This window comes from Equus przewalskii, chromosome 2 (genome assembly GCF_037783145.1).
Source record: "Equus przewalskii isolate Varuska chromosome 2, EquPr2, whole genome shotgun sequence".
Lineage (NCBI taxonomy): Eukaryota > Metazoa > Chordata > Mammalia > Perissodactyla > Equidae > Equus > Equus przewalskii.
Genome location: NC_091832.1, coordinates 36,995,465 through 37,014,481, shown reverse-complemented (window position 1 = coordinate 37,014,481; position 19,017 = coordinate 36,995,465). Strand labels below are relative to the sequence as shown.

General features: G+C 54.4%; 1 protein-coding gene across 9 annotated transcripts in view; it reads right to left on the bottom strand.

Moving 5' to 3' along the window:
- Positions 1–100: 100 nt before the first annotated feature.
- ZBTB17 (zinc finger and BTB domain containing 17) overlaps positions 101–19,017 on the bottom strand; it is a 32,540-nt gene continuing 13,623 nt past the window's right edge. Inside the window, exons 3-16 of one of the 9 annotated variants that reach the window (XM_070602261.1) lie at positions 6,826–7,032; positions 5,344–5,532; positions 4,538–4,678; positions 4,066–4,191; positions 3,222–3,460; positions 2,983–3,125; positions 2,587–2,887; positions 2,088–2,175; positions 1,876–1,992; positions 1,664–1,784; positions 1,291–1,421; positions 765–974; positions 570–659; positions 101–487 (exon numbers count right to left, since the gene is read on the bottom strand). In XM_070602261.1, the coding sequence (XP_070458362.1) occupies positions 204–487; positions 570–659; positions 765–974; positions 1,291–1,421; positions 1,664–1,784; positions 1,876–1,992; positions 2,088–2,175; positions 2,587–2,887; positions 2,983–3,125; positions 3,222–3,460; positions 4,066–4,191; positions 4,538–4,678; positions 5,344–5,532; positions 6,826–7,030 (2,385 nt within the window). In that variant the 5' untranslated portion in view covers positions 7,031–7,032 and the 3' untranslated portion in view covers positions 101–203. Of the gene's footprint in view, positions 488–569; positions 660–764; positions 975–1,290; positions 1,422–1,663; positions 1,785–1,875; positions 1,993–2,087; positions 2,176–2,586; positions 2,888–2,982; positions 3,126–3,221; positions 3,491–4,065; positions 4,192–4,537; positions 4,701–5,343; positions 5,533–6,825; positions 7,033–19,017 lie in introns of all 9 variants that reach the window. The other 8 variants (XM_070602292.1, XM_070602301.1, XM_070602251.1 and 5 more) reach the window with 8 other exon arrangements.

Below are 19,017 nucleotides of genomic sequence, written 5' to 3'. Positions count from 1 at the left end.
CAGCTCTCTGCCAGCTGGTCCCTGGCTGGAGCAGCCCTTCCATGGCATCAGCCACAGCTGCCAGCTCCCCATCCCACCCCATAGGGAGCTATAGGCAGCATTAGAAAATAATCGAATTTATTCTCTCTAGGGAATGGGGCCACCCCTCTCAGTCTAGGGTGGCATCCATCCTTAAATAAACAGTCAGGACAGGAGATGCCTGCTCACTCGGCAGGCGGTGGACATTCAGGAGCTGTGGGCGGCGTCTCTGCCAGAGCAGGCTGGCCGTCGGCCCCATCCCGAGGGCGGAAGACCAGCTCCCCAGCCTGCAACACCTGCCCGGCTGGCCACGTGCTGCCTGGCCCGTACTGCTGGTAGAAGTCCGCATCTGTCTGGAACATGACCAATGCCTGGGCCGTGTGGATCCGCACGTGCTGAGCCAGGCTGTTGGCATCCAGGAACTTGTCCCCACAGGAGTCACAGGCATAGAGGATGTGGGTGTTGGGGTCTGTGGGAGTTGGGGGCTGTGGTGAGGATAGGAAGGACCCTTGGGGCCCACCAGCTTTCACGCCCTGGGTGGCCCTGCTTACCTTCTTCCTGCACTTGCTTCACAGCTTTGCTGATCTCAGCTTTCAGTACTTCTGTCTCATCGGCAGTCACCGCAGCCCCCACCGGTACCACTGGGGGCAGAATCAGCAGGGCCTGAGGCCAGAGGCACCTGCCCCATTGTTGCCACCCCAGAGGCAAAGTACCCATGACCACCCTCTGCTGCCCGGAGCCCGCACCTGTGAGCTGAGTGACAGCTGTTGCTGCCAGTGCCTCGGTGGCCAGCGTGACCATGTCATCAACAGTGACCACGCTGACCTCACCACCCTCCTCTGGCTCCAGGATTTTGATGCCTGCCTTCCCCTGGTGCACGGTCTTCACGTGGGAACGTAGATTGTCCACCCGGTTGAAGCCACGACCGCACTTGTCACAGAGGTAGGGCTTCTCTCCTGGGGGAGGAGGCAAGGTTCTCGCCTGCCATTGGGGAGGGGGGGACCTCAGTGGCCTCCAGCTTCCCCGGCAGCCCTGTCTTTTCCAGCAAGTGCTCTGGGGCGGCTACCAGAGCTGCACAGAAGACTCTAGTGGCCACTGCACCTTATGGAAGCTCTAAGAAAATGGGGTCCTCATGTGAATCCAACTTCCTTCAAGGCCACCTGTAGCAAGTGCCAGCACTCAAGGCTGGGGTCTGGGGGTACCTCCCTTCCCAGCAGTCCCACCGAGAGCAGGGTTTGGGAAGGGACAGATGGGCGGGGGGCACACGCTCACCAGTGTGGATAATGATGTGCTTGGAGAGGTCCCCCACGTTCACGAAGGCCTTGCTGCACACGCTGCACTTGTGCGGGCGGATGTTGTCATGGTGGCGAATGTGATTGGCCAACTGGCTGGACTGGACAAATCTGCAGGGCCACAGAGGGAGGGGCTCGCACTGAGCTGCCCAAGCCTGGGGCCAGGGGAGCGGGGCTGGGCCTCCTGCCTCATCTTCTAGGCTGGAGAGAACTCCTGGGGCATATGCCGGGGCTAGGACGGCCGTCTGCCTAGCTCCCAACCGAGCCCTAAGTTTGTTTCTGACCCCTTCACCATGCAGAGTGCCAGGGACCCCACAGCACCCCGGGCATGGGTGGGATGGATGGGGCAGGACCTCTTGCCACAGCGTTCGCAGACATAAGGCTTCTCCCCAGTGTGCTGGCGCACGTGGGCGATGAGGGAGCTGGCCTGGGTAAAGGCCTTGCCGCACATCACGCACTGGCATGGTTTCTCACCTGGGGACGGGACAGCAGAAGGTGTTAGCACCTACTTCTCCTCCCCACATGCCTTCCCCAGCCCCAGGCACCACCGGGCTTGCTCACCCACCCGTGTGGATACGGACGTGCCGCTGCAGAGCGCCAGGGTCAGCAAACTGCCGCTGGCAGTGGATGCACACGTAGGGCTTCTCCCCACTGTGGATCCGAAGATGCCGCTTGAGGTTCCCTGGGGCAAGACCAAGGGAGGCCGTGGCATGAGGCACCACTAGGTGGCTGAGGAGCAGAGGGGCGTGAGGGCAGCCAGGGCAGCCCCGGCCCTACCTGAGGTGGTGAACTGCTTCCCACACTCTCGGCACTTGAGGGGCCCATCCGCGATGTGGATCTTCAGGTGGGCCTTCAGATTCCCCACCTATGCCCAGGAAGGGGGTCAGAAGGGCCACCCCATAGAACTGGGCCTCGGGCTGCAGCAGCCCCTCCCAATGCGAACAATTGATTCTCGGTCCTCCCAGGGGCCTGTGGATGGCTCCATCCTTCGAGGCCAATGGAAGGTTCCAGATCCCAGCAGTGAAAGGGAAAACCACTCCACTCCAGTTCTTTCCAGCCCGAACCCCACCCTGATTCAACCTGCTGCCCCAGTTTCCTCAGCAGAGCAGTCCAGAGCTCCGTCCAGGGCAGGGTCACTTTCTACTCAGCCACCACCACCTACTTTTTCCCACTGAGCCTGTCTCTCCTGAGACAAAGCTCCTCCCCCACCCCAGCCTGCAAGGGCCCGGATGCCTGGGCGCTGCCCGTGGGCTCGCTCCCGCGAGGGTCTGCACACCTGGTTGAACTTCTTGTCGCAGTGTGGGCACTTGTGCTCCTTGTCGGTGTCGTGGGTCTCCAGGTGGCGCATCTTGGAGGTGGGGTCGGAGAAGGACCGGCCGCAGTAGTCACACTGGTAGGGCTTCTCGCCGCTGTGCACCAGCTGGTGCCGCTTGAGGTTGCCCGAGGTGGTGAAGAGCTTGCCGCAGTCCTCGCAGCGGTAGCGCGCCTCGCCCGAGTGCCGCTTCTTGTGCAGGTTCAGCAGGCTGATGAGCCGGTAGCTCTTGCCGCACTCCTCGCAGCCATAGGGCTTCAGCGGGCTGGTGGTCAGGAGGCGACAGGGAGAGGAGGGGTCGCTGGGTTCCAAAGAGGGCCGGGGTGGGGGGCGAGGAGGCCAGGGCCTGGGGCGCCGTACCTGTGAGTCTTCTCGTGGGCCTTGCACGCAGCCGGGTCGGAGAAAGCCTTGTTGCACTCCCGGCAGGAGAAGGGCTTCTCCCCCGTGTGGATGCGGATGTGCCGCTTGAAGTTCCCTGTGTGCGTGAACTCCTTCCCACAGTCCTACAGGGTGCAGCGGGGAGGCGTGAAGGGGCTGCGGGGGGGTTGGGGTGGGGGGGGCGGGGTAGGACAGAGGCCAGCACCCCCTGCAGGCCGCACCTCACACTTGTGGATGACGGAGCCATAGGCCTTGGACTCCGTGCGGTCGCCGTAGGTGCCCGAGCGCAGGCCCCGGGCCTCCGCCCCGAGCTCCTGGCCCGAGTCCGTGCTCGCTGACTCCTCGCTCTCCTCAGGAGCCTCCCCCTTCTGCTGCTGCGGCCCCTCTTCCTTGACGGCAGCTGGCGCGGCACCCTCCTCCTCCAGCTCTTCTCCCTTCCTGGCTGGCTCCACCTCCATTTCTGCGATGAGAAGGGCGGGCACTGAGGCACCTGAGAGGGTGAGAAGGGGCCTCCAAAGAGCCATGACCTCAGAGCCAGGCAAATGCCAGGAAGCCAACCTGGCAACTGGCCAAGTCAGGCCTAGGGCTGTCTCATCTCTCACACCCCCCTCTCTCTGCATGGGCACCTAGTAGGGGCCCAGCAGTGTCCGGGAGTCACTAATATATGGTCTCCAGCAACAGCCAGAGGAAGTACCAGTGGTCTTGCCGACTGGGACATTCGCTGCTTGGAGGATGCAGGTGGGCCTCAGTCCAGCCGAGGCCCCAGCTGCCTGCACAGTGGGAAGGGTGCTGTCAGCGAACAAGCAGTGGGGCCGGTGCTGTGGGTACTCAGTGCCGGGAAGCAGCAGAAGGGCCACTGCCGCATCAACGACGCTTCTGTGCTAACAGCATGGCCAGGGTGCACAGCACTAGCAACTGATGTCAAAATTCGAGAATGAGAAAAGATGACATCGGCCCAAAGGCTAAAGTGAAAGGGTGGCTCAGAGCGGGATCAGCTGGAGGTAGGAGGAGAGGGACCCTGGGGGGATGTGTGAGTTAGGGCTGGCCCTGGCTGGCGGGGGGTACCTTGCTCCGAGCTCTCTGACAAGGCCGCCTCGGCTTCAGCAGCAGCCATGCCACTCGTGGGGTCAGGCTTGAGCTCCACGGGTGGCGGCTCCCGGGGGGCATCAGCCTTCTCCGTCTGTTCTGCACCTAGGGTAGGGGTTTGGGGACACCGAGGGTGGATTGAGACCCTCTGTCCAGGGGCTGGATGGCTCTTCTGGACCAGGTCCCTGGCAGTGGCTGTGGTCTGGGAGTGGGCGTGGTGGGGGTGGGGGTAGGACATCCAAGTTCAGGCTGCTTGTGCCTCTGCTCTGGCTGGAACAGACGCTCCAGAACAATGGGTCATCTGGGTGACTGGAGCTCAAGGGGTACAGTTGCCTGCGCCACCCTCCCTCCCTCCCCGAGGAGCCTCCTGAGAAAGCCCCTTACTGCACTGGGGCCCAGGCTGCTGGGTGACAACTGGGCAGCCAGCTGGGTCCTCAGCATCACAACTCACCACTGGCCGCGCTCTCGGCCTGGCCGCCTCGCTCCTCTTTGGGCTCTCTGCCTGGGCCCGTGGGTGGACTGCTTCCGGCCGGGTCTAGCTCACTCAGCATGGTGGCAGCAGCCTTTTCCTCTTTGGCTCTCTTGTCCCCTCCTGGAGATGGAAGAGGACAGACCTGCCGTTTCCCATCAAGTGCCCACCACCTGGAGGGGTGAGGGGGCCCAGCACTTGCTACTCTTCGGGGTCCTCCCGGGGGTGCATCTAAGTAGTGGTTTGTTGGTTTGTTCATTCAACCAGTTATGCACAGGGCGCCTACTGCACAGGCTGCTGGCGGGGCACAGGACACAGCAGCCACAGACTAGCTGGGGAGACAGACCTCACACACGCAACGAGGACGCTGACAAGATGCCAGTGCTAGGAGGAGAGGGGCATGGCTCTCTGCACATGCAGTGCAAGGACTCTGGCCCACCCCAGTACCAGGGCCTTTCGGAGGGGGTCAGGGGAGCAGAGGGAGGGGCCAGGGAGAGGAGAGCTGCAGGAGAGGCAGACCCCATGTGCAAAGGCCTCGAGGCAGGCACGGCTCCCCGGCTCTCTCGGGCAGCAGCACACACAGGGAACTGGCGGAAGGCAGGGAGGGGCAGGCAGAAGAGCCCTGAGAGGCCTTTCTCACACTCTACTGCAGCTAATCCTCACCAGCACCCACAACGCAGGCAAGGCCAGATGAGGAAACTGAGACTCAGAGAGGTGACACAGAGAGTCAGAGGCAGAGCCCCTATCAAAAGCCACCTGCTAAGGCAAAAGCCTACCAATAATCTTACCTTCCATGGCTGAGACCTCTGTATTCTCCCCAGGGCTGGCGGCCAGCTCAGCAAGTGACTTGAGGGCATGGCAGGCTGTGATGATGTCCTGCATCTGCAGGAAGCTGGCCACAGCCAGCACATCGTCCACGTTCTCAGAGCTCAGGCTCAGCTTGGCTGTGTACATAAACTCCAGCACCTGCCCCAGGCCTGCCAAGGACAGACAGCCATCACAGACCCACCTCAAGGCCTGGCACCAGCAACCTGCCCAGCTGCTCCACTCAGAGGCAGGAGCCAGGGCTTTGTGAAAAGCAGAGGGGCAGGCCACCATCTCCCCATCTCCTGTGCTGGCGGAGAGGTGGGCAACCTGGGGATTCTCAGCCAGACAACAACCTCCAAAAAGAAGAACACCCACAGAGGACAGAAGGTGTGAACCTCCACCCTGCATGAAGACAGAGGGTGTGGGTGTTCGCCCTCAATGGAGGACGGGGGCGGGGGATGCTTGCCCGACACAGAGGACAGAGGGTGTAAACGCCTACCCTGCACAGAGAAGAGGGCTGAAGGGAGGACAGAGGATATGAACATCCACCCTGCACGGAGGACAGGAGGTGTGAATGCCTGCTCTGCACAAAAGATAGAGGGTGTGAACACCTGCCCTGCACAGAGGACAAGTGGGTGTGAACACCTGCCTTGCAGGGAAGATAGAGGGTGTGAAAGTTCACCCTGCAAAGAGGACAGAGGGTATGAGCCAAGAGTGTGAACACCTGCCCTGCCTGAAGGACAGAGGGTGTGAACATCTACCCTGCATAGAGGACAGAGGGCGTAAATGCCCATCTGTACACTCTGTACCCAACTACTAGACTTCACTGCCAGATGACACTCCAACCAGAGTGTGCCAGCACCAGCTTTCAGCAGGGCTCTGCTGCAAACTCTCTATCTGACCTTCAGGCCAGTCACCTGACCTCTTTGGGTCTCAGTTTCCACAGCTGTAAAATGGGGGAACAACACGTTGCCCCGACCTTCTCACGGCATGTCACGCCATTCTGGTTGGGAGCCCAAATCTAGGACCAGTTCCTTCCTCAATCCCAAGGCCTTCCTGACACCCCTCCTGGCCCGAACCCTTGCCGTCTCCATCATGGTGAGCACTGGAAGGGGGTTCAGGACTGACTCAACAATGAAAAGGGACCGGGGGGCTCTGAGCCCACCTGTTCTCTGCCCCTCTTGATGAGCTTGTCCCATGTTCACTCCAGCCTGGAGCTTACCATGAACTCTTCCTGCCAGTTGTCCCTTACCACCCTGCTCCCTGTCAAAAAGTGCCCCCAAACATGCTAGGAACTTGCTACTCTGCTCATGGCCAGAGGCCTGTGTGGGAGGTCCGGCACACCTCACTGCTTGAAGGTGCTGCTCCCAGGAGGGCAGGAGCTGTGTCAGGACCTTGCATGGCACAGGGCCAACTACAGCTTCTGGCTCTCAACAAGCTCGGCCCTGGACCCAGCGGGGTACCTGCCGCGTTACTGATGTCCAGGTGCACCACATCCTTCTGGTCCACGAAGAGCATCTTGAAGTACTCGCTGCAAGCCGCCAGCACTGCTTTATGGGCCTTAAAGTCGACGCCGTCCACCACAAAAGTGCAGTCACACAAAAGCCCCAGCTGCCGCTGCTGGTTCAGCTGCTCCAAGACATGCTGGCTGTGCTGGGGAAAATCCATGGCTGGGGAAAGCCAAAGGGCCTGCGTGTTAGCACCGAGAGGACACCAACCACCTCGACAGTCAACCCCGAAACTCCCGGGTGAGCAATGTGGGGAGACAGGGAGAATTAACACCAGTCCACAAAGGGCAGAGAACTCTGGATACCCTCAGCAAGCCAGGACCGGCCAGCAGCTCCCAGCTTCCCGGGTTTACTGGCCAGGAAAGTTCCAAAAACCAGAAAGCATCAAGGGACCAACAAACAGCCACCTTTGTGTCTTGCCAGGGAACGACATTAGACAGTAAAAAGATAAACACAAAACACTGATTACTGTCAGCATTTCAAAAAAAAGACATGGTCAGTTTAACATTTTTTATAAAAAGAATGCATGACATAATCTTAGAAAAAGGACAGATCTTTCAGTTAGACACATTTGGCTTTATGAAAACCTTCTTATTTTGTTCTTATGTCTCTCCTGTCATGCACAGGTGAAATATGCCTTTGGAAGGCAATGTTTCAGCTCCAGCATTTCAGGCATCGGGCCCTCTCCTGCTGCACCCACAGCGCTTGGCACGAGTTTCCCTGTCCACTGGCAAAGCCCTGCCCTCAAGGGCAGGGATCCACCCCTCCCTCTCCCCACCCCCCTTTCTCTGATTCATGGGTTCAAGGAACTACATAAGTTGAGGAGTCCGCTGCCCCTAGAAACCTCTCCAGGCTGTCCCTGGAGAAAGAATGAACTCTGATCCTGACCCCAAGAGCTGCTGGCCTGGCCTCAGTTTCTCTGTCAAAGGCCTCAGTTAATGCTGGAAATCCCACAACCGTCTCAAGTAAACAGGCTCAGAAAGATCCCATGGCCTGAGCCGAACAATCCTGACCTGCACAAGCCACGACTAAGTAAGTGTCTAAGTCAGCTCCCCTCCTCCCAGAACCACACCAGAGTCAGTCTCAGCATCAGCATTTTCTAGGGAAAATAAGCAGGCCCTCCTTTGGAAAAACAACCAATTTCACAATAAAAGTAAACGTCCATTCCTGGGACCACATTACACAGATCCAACAGGGTGAGGCCATCACGTCCTGGCCCAGGATCTGAAAAGTGGCAGTGGTCTCTCTGCCAGCTCTTCCAGAACCTCTTCTCTGAGGGCCGGGTCTGCTCAGAGCTGCCCCAGGCTGTTTCTGAGGAGATGAGAGTGACACTTTGGGGATCTCAGCCTCTAGGTTTCAGCAGCCCCTCACTGGCTCCAGCTGTTCCCTTGTTACGTCAGCCTCCTGGGGGTGAGTCACCGTGCTGCAGCTCTGGAGCCGCAGTGACCATGTATGGCTGTCTGGCTGTGACGAACCGCAGCGAAAGCCACGCCCCTACGCATGTGGCTTAGCCAGCACGGGTCAGTTTCGAAGGGTGCAAAACCCAGCCGCCCGTGGTGTCTGGAAACTTTTCAAAAGTAGGGGTATGCAGTTGCTGAGCTGGGGGAAGTCGCTGGGTGGATGGGCAGGGCTCCATCAAGTAAGCGAACGTGGCACGTTGGCAGCGGGCCATGCGCCACAAAGTGCAGGCCTCTGAGTGATGGGTTCAGAGTTGTGGCTGGTGGGAACCTAGAAACACCTTTTCCCTTCCTCCAACATCTCCAGGCTGTCCGTTGGTCCCAGCCGCCAAACACGAGCTCCCAGACAAAGGCACGGCTTCTGGGATCTCTGAGTTATATCATAAGTGCCTGTGGCTAGAGCTCTTCAGCATTAGCAAAGAAGAGCCAGAAGCCACCCCTGGAGTCAAGAACTAAGACAGGAGGGCAGCTGGGCCTTCTGTGTCTGCCCAACAACCTGCTCTGGAGCCAAACCAGCTGGCAGCAGCACGGAGCCACTGGACCAAAGGCCACTACCAACACAGGACACCTCAATCCCGGGAGAAAACAAGTTCCCGTTTGTGACCTGAAGGAATACAAGGGACAATTTTGGCTGCTCTGTTCCCGAGCAGCTAAAAGCTAAAACAAGAAGTTTTTGGAGAACATGGAAAAGAACCAATGTCCAGTCCATGGGTTAAACACCCAGGCCAAGGCACTCTGGCCTGGGCCCTGAAGCGAGCACCCACCAAGTGAGGTGTAAAGGGAACCCAGAACAGGCACTGAGGGGAGGCGCAGGCCAAATCAGCCCAGAGCTGTCTTCTCGCGGCCGTGGAAAAAGCCACGTGAGCAGACAGGTGTGTGCGTGTGTGTGGGGGGAGCCCAAGTCCCAAGCACCAGTCACCTTCCATGTCAAGAGCCCCAGGTGAAATCCCTCCCAAGTACAGAAAGGGAGGGAACACCGGGGCCCACAAGGGCCAAGTGCTCAACCAGCTTCACAATAAGCCCGTTTGGATCTTGTGAGTCAGGTCCTAACTCTCCCCTCCCGGCAGCGGACCCGGCTCCCTCAGCTTCATCAGGAGCCAGCCCGGACACTGAGCTGGGAAGAAGTGTCTTGGAGACTCAGAATCAACCAGGGAGCTTCGGCTGAACCCCTCCAAGGGACAGGGTTGTTCCCAGGCCCCTAGGCTGGAACCTGCGGAAAGCAGAATCCTCCAGCCAGAAAGCGATCTGACTTGCTGGGAAGATAAATGTGAGAAAAGACTCCCGGCCAGCAGGGTGAAAGGGGCCTGCCGCTCAAAGGTCAGGGATTAATCAGCCTCACCTGGGGCCCAAGGCTGCCACCGCCTTCCTGCTGCCACCTACCTGGGAGCTGCCAGGAAAAGGACAGCAAAGCCCAGCTCTCCTGGGGCTGAAGCCCTGGGGGGCAGGGGTGCACTCACTTTCAGAGGCCTTGGGGGGAATGCCGCTGAGGGTCCCTGGGAAAGGGTGGATGGCGGCAGTCCCCCCAGTCCGCCACCCACCCCCACACAGGAGAGCAGCTGTGTGCTCATGACTCATGCTTTCCACCCAAAGCTAACTGCACTCTTGTGACTCGAGATGCCCGCCCAGAGGTGGGCTCCTCCCCAAATGTGGGTGTCAGGAGGAGAAAACCAGGGGCCTCTAGAATTCCTCGGAGACAGCCTCCAAAGCTGTTCCAATGGAGAAATAACCCTAAGAGAGCAGCTGTTCTGACAAAATCAAAGGCGGCAAAGGAAGAGAGAAAACCGAAGTGGATAAAAGAAGGAAGAAGCAGGGAAAGATGGGGAAAGTAGAAAGAGGAACTAAAAGGAAGGAAAAGAAAAAGGCCGTTCCCACAAACAGATAAGCAGCCTTAAACATACGCTCACAAGCCCAATCCTGTGATCAGCCCCCAGGGAGTGTGAGCACAGCCCCGGGGGGCTTGCCGAGTGCTAAATGCTGTCACCCACAGAGATGCTATGGGCGCAGGCACTGTGGATTTTATAACCGCACCCCCCTGGGGGCAGGTGGAGCTCGGAGGCCCCAGCCCCACTGTCTCTCAGCATTCACCTCCACCAGCTGGCTGCCTGCTGAAAAGCTCAGTCTCTCACTCCCCAAGGCGATGTGGTGAGCAGGTGAGGGGCCAGCAGGCTTGGTCCTTTCCTCAGAGGGGCTGAGCTAGGACCAGGCAGTCCTCTCCCTGCAAACCTATATGAAATTCTCTAGAATGATCATAGCAATCCTCCAACTGTCTGCTGTTTCCTCTTTACACTCTACAGGGACAGGAACCCACCAGAATCTGGCCAACTTAGACAGGTCCAGGAAAAGAGGCGAGAGTATGAAAAGTGATTCACTTGCCTGGGCCACACAGTAGGACATGTGGGTACCAAGGGAGGTGGGACCTGCCTGTCCTGAGTGCACGATGAGGGGGTCATTGTCTGAGGAGACAAACATAATAATAAGATCCACAGCCATCTGCTGCTCCTGACCAACATCGATGTTTAAGTGCTGTCACCATCGGCCCCACCCTTGGCATGCGGTGCCCTTCACTCAAGCACAAGTGTGGGATCCCTTCCTCCTTATTTCATCTTGCTTTAAGGGTGATAAATGTGGGCCCTTAGTTACAGCTACTTCTAAGACAGACCCTAAAAACTTAGACCTACAGAAAACACAAACCGAACATGGCCACAGAGCGCATCGAGCCCACAGCCGGCATGTAGATGAGAAAGTGAAGCCCCAGGGCAGCGCACGACTTGCCAGAGACTGAGCTGAGCTTCTGACACAAACTGCTGAGTGGTGATGCCGGTGGCTGCTCAGCTGCTATCCTTGACTAATGGGGGAGACCTCAGGTGTCAGGGCTGGGATGCTGTCCTGAAGACCAACCTGGCTGGACACACAGCCCTGGCCCGCCTCACGAGGAATTCATTTGAGAAGGAAAAATGGAGAGGCCTGGGGAAGCCCTGCAGCGTGACTCCAAACAGGCCAAACTAAACAACGTGGACATGGATGGGGCCACCAGTCTCCAAGGACAGCGACCAACAATTCCTCCATGCAAACACACCTGCTGTGAGATTCCAACTGAATCTGCATGGCCCTGGGATGACTCTGACCAACAGGATGCAGTGACTCTGTGCCAGTTCCAGGCCTGGCCCTTAAGAGGTCTAGAAGATTCTGCTTTACTCTTTTTGAACCCAGCCACCCCGCTGTAGGGATGTCCAGGCTCTCCTGTGGGAGAGAGAAGACATATGGTGGGGCCCTGGAGGAGACGCTGACATGCACAGGACACGTGAAGAAGAAGTGAGATGCCCCAGGTGACAGCACCAAGGCTCCGGCATGAGAGTCGCTTTCATGGACCTTCCGGCCCAGCTACCAGCAGGGCATTGTCACATGAATGACATCAACACCTCAACACCTCGTGCAACAAAAAAAACCTGCCCAGTCAACCCACAAAATTAGAAGAAATGATAAACTGCTGATGGTCTACGCCACTCCGTTCTGAGGCGGTCTGCTGAGGGCACAAGAGAACTGACACAGGCGGCGAAGCCAGAGAGGGACGGTTCCAAACGTCACTCTCTGGATGGAAGGAGGGGCCAGCAGGGTCTTCTGAGACACCGCGAGTGCTCTGTTTCTCTACTTGGGTGGGCCTAGATTTATTATTTTTATTATTTAAACTCAATGTGCACATTTCATATACTTTTGTAATGGGACATTTTTCAAAATTTAAATTTTTTTCTTCTTAAAGATAAAGCTAACATCTGTTGCCAATCTTTTTTTTCCTTCTTCTCCCCAAAGCCCCCAAGTACATAGTTGTCTATTCTAGTTGTAGGTCCTTCTGGTTGTGGCATGTGGGGTGCTGCCTCAGCATGGCCTGACAAGTGGTGCCATGTTTGCATCCAGGATCCGAACCTGTGAAACCCTGGGCCGCTGAAACAGAGCACACGAACTTAACCACTCGGCCACGGGGCCGGCCCCTAACAACATTTTCAATAAGAACAAAGTGCAGTACAGGCACCACACTCAGTCTATGCAAAGACAGTTGTTTCTACCATGCTCCCAGCTGCCGTGCCCAGGGCTGCGTCCCGGGGCCTCACGTTTCAGCGGAGCTGAAAGAGCCACAAAGGCTCAGGAGCAGGATTCAGGGAGGCTGGCCCAGACAGCACAACCCATCTCAATTGTCCTTCAGTTCCAACACATCTGTAACAGACTGCTGACATAAGAAAGGGTTCTCCCTTGGGGCTGGCCTCGTGGCCTAGTGGTTAAAGTTCGCACACTCCACTTCGGCAGCTTGGGGTTTAGGGGTTCAGATCCCAGGCATGGACCTACACACCACTCATCAAGCCACGCTGTGGCAGCGTCCCACATACACAAAATATAGGAGGATTGGCACAGATGTTAGCTCAGTGACCATCTTCTTCAGCAAAAAAAGAAAAGAAAAGAAAGAAAGAGTTCTCCCTGGGTCAGGAAACCACTCTGCTCAATTCAACAAAACTGGAACCCCAGATTTCCCCTGTACCAAGGAAATGGCTTTTATGGAGTCTCTTCAACACGCCAAGCAACATGGGGCCAGGAGTGGCACAGCCCAATCGTCTGAAACTAAGAACTTGACTACTCTGGGTGCCAAGCTCTGCACTGCTGCCTCCAAGACTGAGGGATTCCAGAGGAGGTGCAGCACCGGGCAGGCAGCAGACCCTCTGGGGTCAGGCCAGGAAGGACCTGAATCCAGCTTCCCCACCTACATACTAGCAGGTGGTCTCCACCAGAGCTTCTCCTCCGGCAAATCGGGGCCGATGGGACTACTTCCCACATCGTCCCAGAATTAAGTTAGATAACGTTAAGGAAAGGGCCTGTGCGGCACCGGCACACGGTAAGCACTCAACAAACTATTGTTACCAGGAAGCAGAGATGCAGATTAGGGGTTTTTTAAGGCCAAAGATCATATCAGTGGTTTCTGCTTATCCTTTTATGCTGGGTACCTTGGGTGCAACTGATAACTATTTAGTGACTTGACCTTGTTAAGAAGTTGTCATCATAACCCATTATTCCTTCTGAAGGCAATCTGGAAAAATCCTGGAGCCCGATTAACATTAAGAGCGAGGGAGTCAAGAGAAGGGCACCAATGGCAAGAACCATTCAGAGCGATTTTCTCTGTCGGGGAAGCACTTTATATTGAACGACTGCGCTGTTAAACCCCGAGGGTGCTCCTGGGTGAAGTGGAGTGCCTGCCCAGAGCTCTCAGTGGGTACACAGAGCGCTACTCCAGCTCATAGTCAGATGGGCACATGTCAAACATGAAATATCACCCAGGTTATCAGCAAGCACTAAACTGCAGGCAGCGTTCCCAAACTCCCACCCAGGGGGAAGCCATTAAGCCAGGGAAAAACTGGCCTACCACAAGGAGATGCTGATCTTGACAAACAGCAGTCCCTGGCTCCCAGAATATGCTGTGCCAGCTGCAGGCCTGGACATGACACAGCTATCTCGTGTCCAGGGGCCTTGAGGCGCCTGAAGCAGGTGAGAGGAACCACCATTTGGCTTCCAGTTGCTCAGCAGTCCTGATTTTCTGGAAATGCAGGTGGCTCCTGTTTACAGCTTAGCACACAAAGACTCAGGCCGAGGAAATCGAAATTCACAGCAGGCCAGCCTTGAAAACATGAAACTTACCTGCCCAATCCCACCACCCGCCCGGTGTGAAAACTCACCCCTTCTCAGCGCAGCCTGGCAGAGACGCAAATGTCAACAAAACCAGCCCTTCTGGCACTTTCCTCCCTGCCCAGCAAACAGCTCTTAGATTAAGTTTGTGTTTCTCGAACTTGTAACATCAATTTACCCTTTAGATAAGCATACAAACCTGACTCAGCCCTTCCCAAGAGCCCCACATTTTGATACTTCCTCTTCTACTGGATAGTGGCCCCCGCTCTGAAAATCACTCTACATAATCCCACCAGCCAGGATTCGGTAGTAATTTCTTTGCTGAAGTTTGTGTTATAAAATACATTGTTTTTTAAAATCTAAACATAATATCTAAATATAAAATTAAATTGTGATATTGACTTTGCTTTACAAACTATACAACTTTCACTGTTTCTGAGATTTAACCACACTTCTGAAGAGGGAGTGGGCATCCCGGCGCCTGACCCCTGAGGGACCCCCAAGGCTCTAGGAATAGGGCTGAGCGGGAGGGCTGGCTGGCCCGGAAGAAAGTGCCATCCTGCATCCCAGTGCGTCCATCCCAGTTTAGAATCCACTATGCTGGCACTTGCTCCGGGGGCTCCTGAAGCTTGACACAGAGCAAATTAAAGGCCTTGCTACCAAAAAGACAAAGTTAGAACATCTGGGATTTGCAGGGTGTCTGATCATTCTCCCAACACCCTGCGCCCCCCCACCCCCCATTCTCCCTGAGCAGTGGTGACACACCGACACAGCCTGAAATTACACCGCTAAGGTGCCTCGTCTCCCCTGTACCGAGTTTAATAAACTCACTGCTGGGTGGGATGACTTCTTAATTCTTCCTTACAACTGTTTACAGCACCTACCCCAGGACCTTGCTCTCAAATGGTTACAAATCAAGTTGGGGAACGGGCATTGTATAGAGTGACGATTCCTGACCTTTTTGAGTATGACTAATTCAAGATCAAAATAGTCTGTGGACCCTTACAAAATGATAATTGTACTTTTGGTGCTTGTTAACTGAGAGAATAGTAGACAAAAACCACTATGAAAAATGAGTTTCAGTCTTATTAATCACAACGGCATCTATATGTATTTGAGAAACAATTCTATATACATGAATGAGAAATCTCCCCCAATATACAGAAAATTCACAGTGTGATACACCCGCACAACTACTCATACGTTCCCCTCGAGGGGTTCTCAGCCCATAAATTAGGAAACAGACATAGAGAAAAGACTAAAGAATTTCACACACGCTTAACGAGTGCTGACTCTCTGCTTGTCTTAGGTGCTGTATTGGAACCTCGAGCCCAGGGGGGAAGACAGGTAATAAGTCGATATAATATGTATGTCACGTACTGAGTGCTATGAAGAAAACTAAAGCAAGCTGAGGGGTCGGAGAGGCAGAGGCTATTTAATACTTTTTAAAAGGGTCACGGAGGACCTCTCTGAGGAGGTGACATTTAAGCAAAGACCTGAATGAAGTGCAAGAGCGAGCCATGCCACCATTAGCCCAGGGACCGTGACAGACACAAAGAGCAAATGCAGAGGCCCTGTGACAGGCGTGGACCAGCGTGCCTGGAGAGCAGGGGAGGGTGGGGGAGTGAGAAGAGCCAGGGCCGGCAGCAGCACTGACTGAGACCACTCAGGGCCTTAGAGGCAAGGGAGACTTTGGGGTTTCTTCTAGGTATCCTGGGATGCTCTAGAAGAGTTGAGAGCAGACGAGTGACTGCAAGGTGGCAAGAGTGGATACAGGAACCCCCGTAGAGAAGCAAGAGATGGAAGTGGCCTCCACAAACGTGGCAGCAGGAAAGGCGAGAAGCAGTCAGATTAGGGATATGTTTCGGTAGAGCCAACAAAATTAGCTGAGCAAGTAGATGTGGGTTGTGAGAAAAGAAAGGAGTCAAGGAGGACACTAAAAGCTTCAGCCTGAGAAACCGGCTGAGTGGCGGTGTCATTCACTGAGATGAGGAATGATGGTGGGGCAGAGATTTGGTAGGGAAAAGCCAGAGTTCTGTTTTGGCCAACTACAGTTGAGATGTCTAAAGGAGAGATAATTAAAGCCACCGACAGAATGGGATCTCCATGGACGTGAATACTGGATAAAGAAGATAAAGACCAACGGACTCAGAATCAAAGGACATGCATTTGAATCCCGGCTCCAATCTTACTAAGGTGGCCTCAGGCAAGCTTCTCTGAGTTCTGGACTGCTCACCCAATAAATAGGAAAAACACCATATACATGATGATTGTGAGCATTAAAGAAGATAAATGAAAAATAGGAAGTATTGTGCAAATATCGGCAAAAGTGGAATTAGATATTCTCTAACACAAGTCTGTGACTAACATACAGTTAAACACAAATGTTGGAGAGGGTGTGGAAAAAAGGGCACCCTCATACACTGCTGGTGGGAATGCAAACTGGTGCGGCCACTACGGAAAACAGTGTGGAGATTCTTCAAAAGACTAAAAATATAAATACCGTGTGATCCAGCTACCCCTACCGGGTATTTATCCAAAGAACATGAAATAAACAATTTGAAGAGGTTTATACACCCCTATGTTCACTGCAGCATAATTCACGACAGCCAAGACATGGAAGCAACCCAAATGTCCATCGACTGATCAGTGGATAAAGAAGATGTGGTATATATATATACAATGGAATACTACTCAACCATAAAAAAAAGACAAAATTGTCCCATTTGCAACAAGATGGGTAGACTTTGAGGGTATTATGTTAAGCAAAATAAGCCAGACAGAGAAAGACAAACACTGCATGATTTCACTCATATGTAGAAGACAGAGAAACACATGGACAAAGAGAACAGATTAGTGGTTACCAGAGGGGAAGGGGGTAGGGTTGTAGGTGAAAGGGGTAAAGGGGCACGTAAGAATGGTGACGGATAAAAACTAGACTGTTGGTGGTGAGTACGATGCAGTCTATACAGAAACTGATATTAATAATGTACAGCTGAAGTGACACAATGTTATAAACCAGTATGACCTCAATAAAATAACTGAAAAAAATAATAATACACAGTGAAACAAAAAGGGGAAAAATGAATTAAAACAAAACAAACAAGGTGATCCCAAGTGAACTCTCTTGACCAGTTAAGCACGTGGCTCCCCTCTGGCCAGGCAGCTGGTCAAAGCCTGGGGAACGCAGTCGGTGGTGGCCAAGCCTGGTAGAACACGACAAGAAAGCACACACACTTTGTTCCCATCTGGCTTCCAACCTCTGCTGTCAGGCCTCTGTTATCATGAGACTCAGAGCAGAAAGCCTGAGAAGAATCGCCCACTCAAGTTAAGTACAGACGGATTCAGGGGTCCAATCTTCGTTCTTGGTGGGCTGAGAGGACAGTGAAGCAGACATGCAGTTCAAAGTCAACTGCAGAGCACTACCCAGTGCAGGCGTCCTGCGGGGAGCTGTTGCTCCACGGGGATAAGGCCGAGGCTCTCTGAGCACCCACCCTCAAGGACCTTCCACCAGGGGAGAAAGACTCGACTTTATCACTAACCTCTGATGAGTGCTGAAAAGGTGCCACCCCTGGGAGGATATGGTACCTAGCCACATCTAAAAAGACACATGACCAAAGGCAAGGACATACAGGCAATGGTGTGCATGCATGACAAAGAATGGCATGCATGCTTGGGGGACCCGCGGAGCGGGGACAGCACACCTCCTCATAAGTGGGGCGAAAGTGGTGAGAAATGCAGCTGGGGGGACAGGCTAGAGCCAGGCACATGAGGCCATGCCCACCACACCAGGCCTCAGCACTCATCCTCGGCAGTCAAGAGCCTGGCCAGGCAGTTAAGCAAGAGAGGGCCACGGTTTGGCTGACATTTCTGAAAGTTACTCTGGCTGCAGGAGTATAGAGAACAGACTGAAAGGGAGAGACCAGAAGCAGAAAAACAAGTTAGGAAGTCCCACAGCTCTGGACCCTTAGGATACAAAAAATGGGACAATGTCACCCCCAACTGGCACTGGGAGGGTTTAGCTGGTGCCCAGAATCCACCACATGCTTACATGGATCTTTCTGAGTAGGCTGTGTACGTGGCCCTCCCACTAAATATTATAACAGCCTTTGAAAGTTCTAAGCGCCTCTTCTTGGAGTGGCTCCAAGTCCTTTAACATTTAGTACCTGACTCTTCCTTTTTTTTTTTTAAAGATTTAATTTTTTTCCTTTTTCTCCCCAAAGCCCCCCGGTACATAGTTGTATATTCTTCGTTGTGGGTCCTTCTAGTTGTGGCATGTGGGATGCTGCCTCAGCATGGTTTGATGAGCAGTGCCATGTCCGCGCCCAGGATTCGAACCAACGAAACACTGGGCCGCCTGCAGCGGAGCGCACGAACTTAACCACTCGGCCACGGGGCCAGCCCCAGTATCTGGCTCTTCCTAAAGGAAACTAGGCCATGCTGTTTGTCCAAAACCACAAACCCAGGCTGAGAATTCATATCTCTTCTTCACATCTAAAAGAAAGCATCCAGGTCTCTGGCCGGACATATAAGGAACTGGTAAGGGGATCCTTGCATAGCAGGGAGCGGTGGAAAGCAGTTATACTCTTCACTGTGTACTCCATCTCTATTTTTTGTTTTACCATTTGTAAATATCACCTATTAAAAAATTAAAACTGAGGGGCCAGCTGGGTGACATAGTGGTTAAGTTCGCACACTCCACTTCAGCAGCCTGGGGTTCGTGGGTTCGGATCCTGGGCACGGACATACACCACTTGTCAGCAGCCATGCTGTGCCAGTGTCCCACATACAAAATAGAGGAGGACTGGCACCGATGTTAGCTCAGGGACATTCTTCGTCAAGCAAAAAGAGGAAGACTGGCAACAGATGTTAGCTCAGGGCTAATCTTCCTCATCAAAAAAAAAAAAAAATTAAAACTGAGAAAGTAAAAAAAGGAAGAAAAGGGGAAAGAAAGAAGAAAATGCCTACAAAGTCAGAGCTCCTTCGTTTCTATTTACGATAAAACCTTTAAGATATTTTCTAGAAG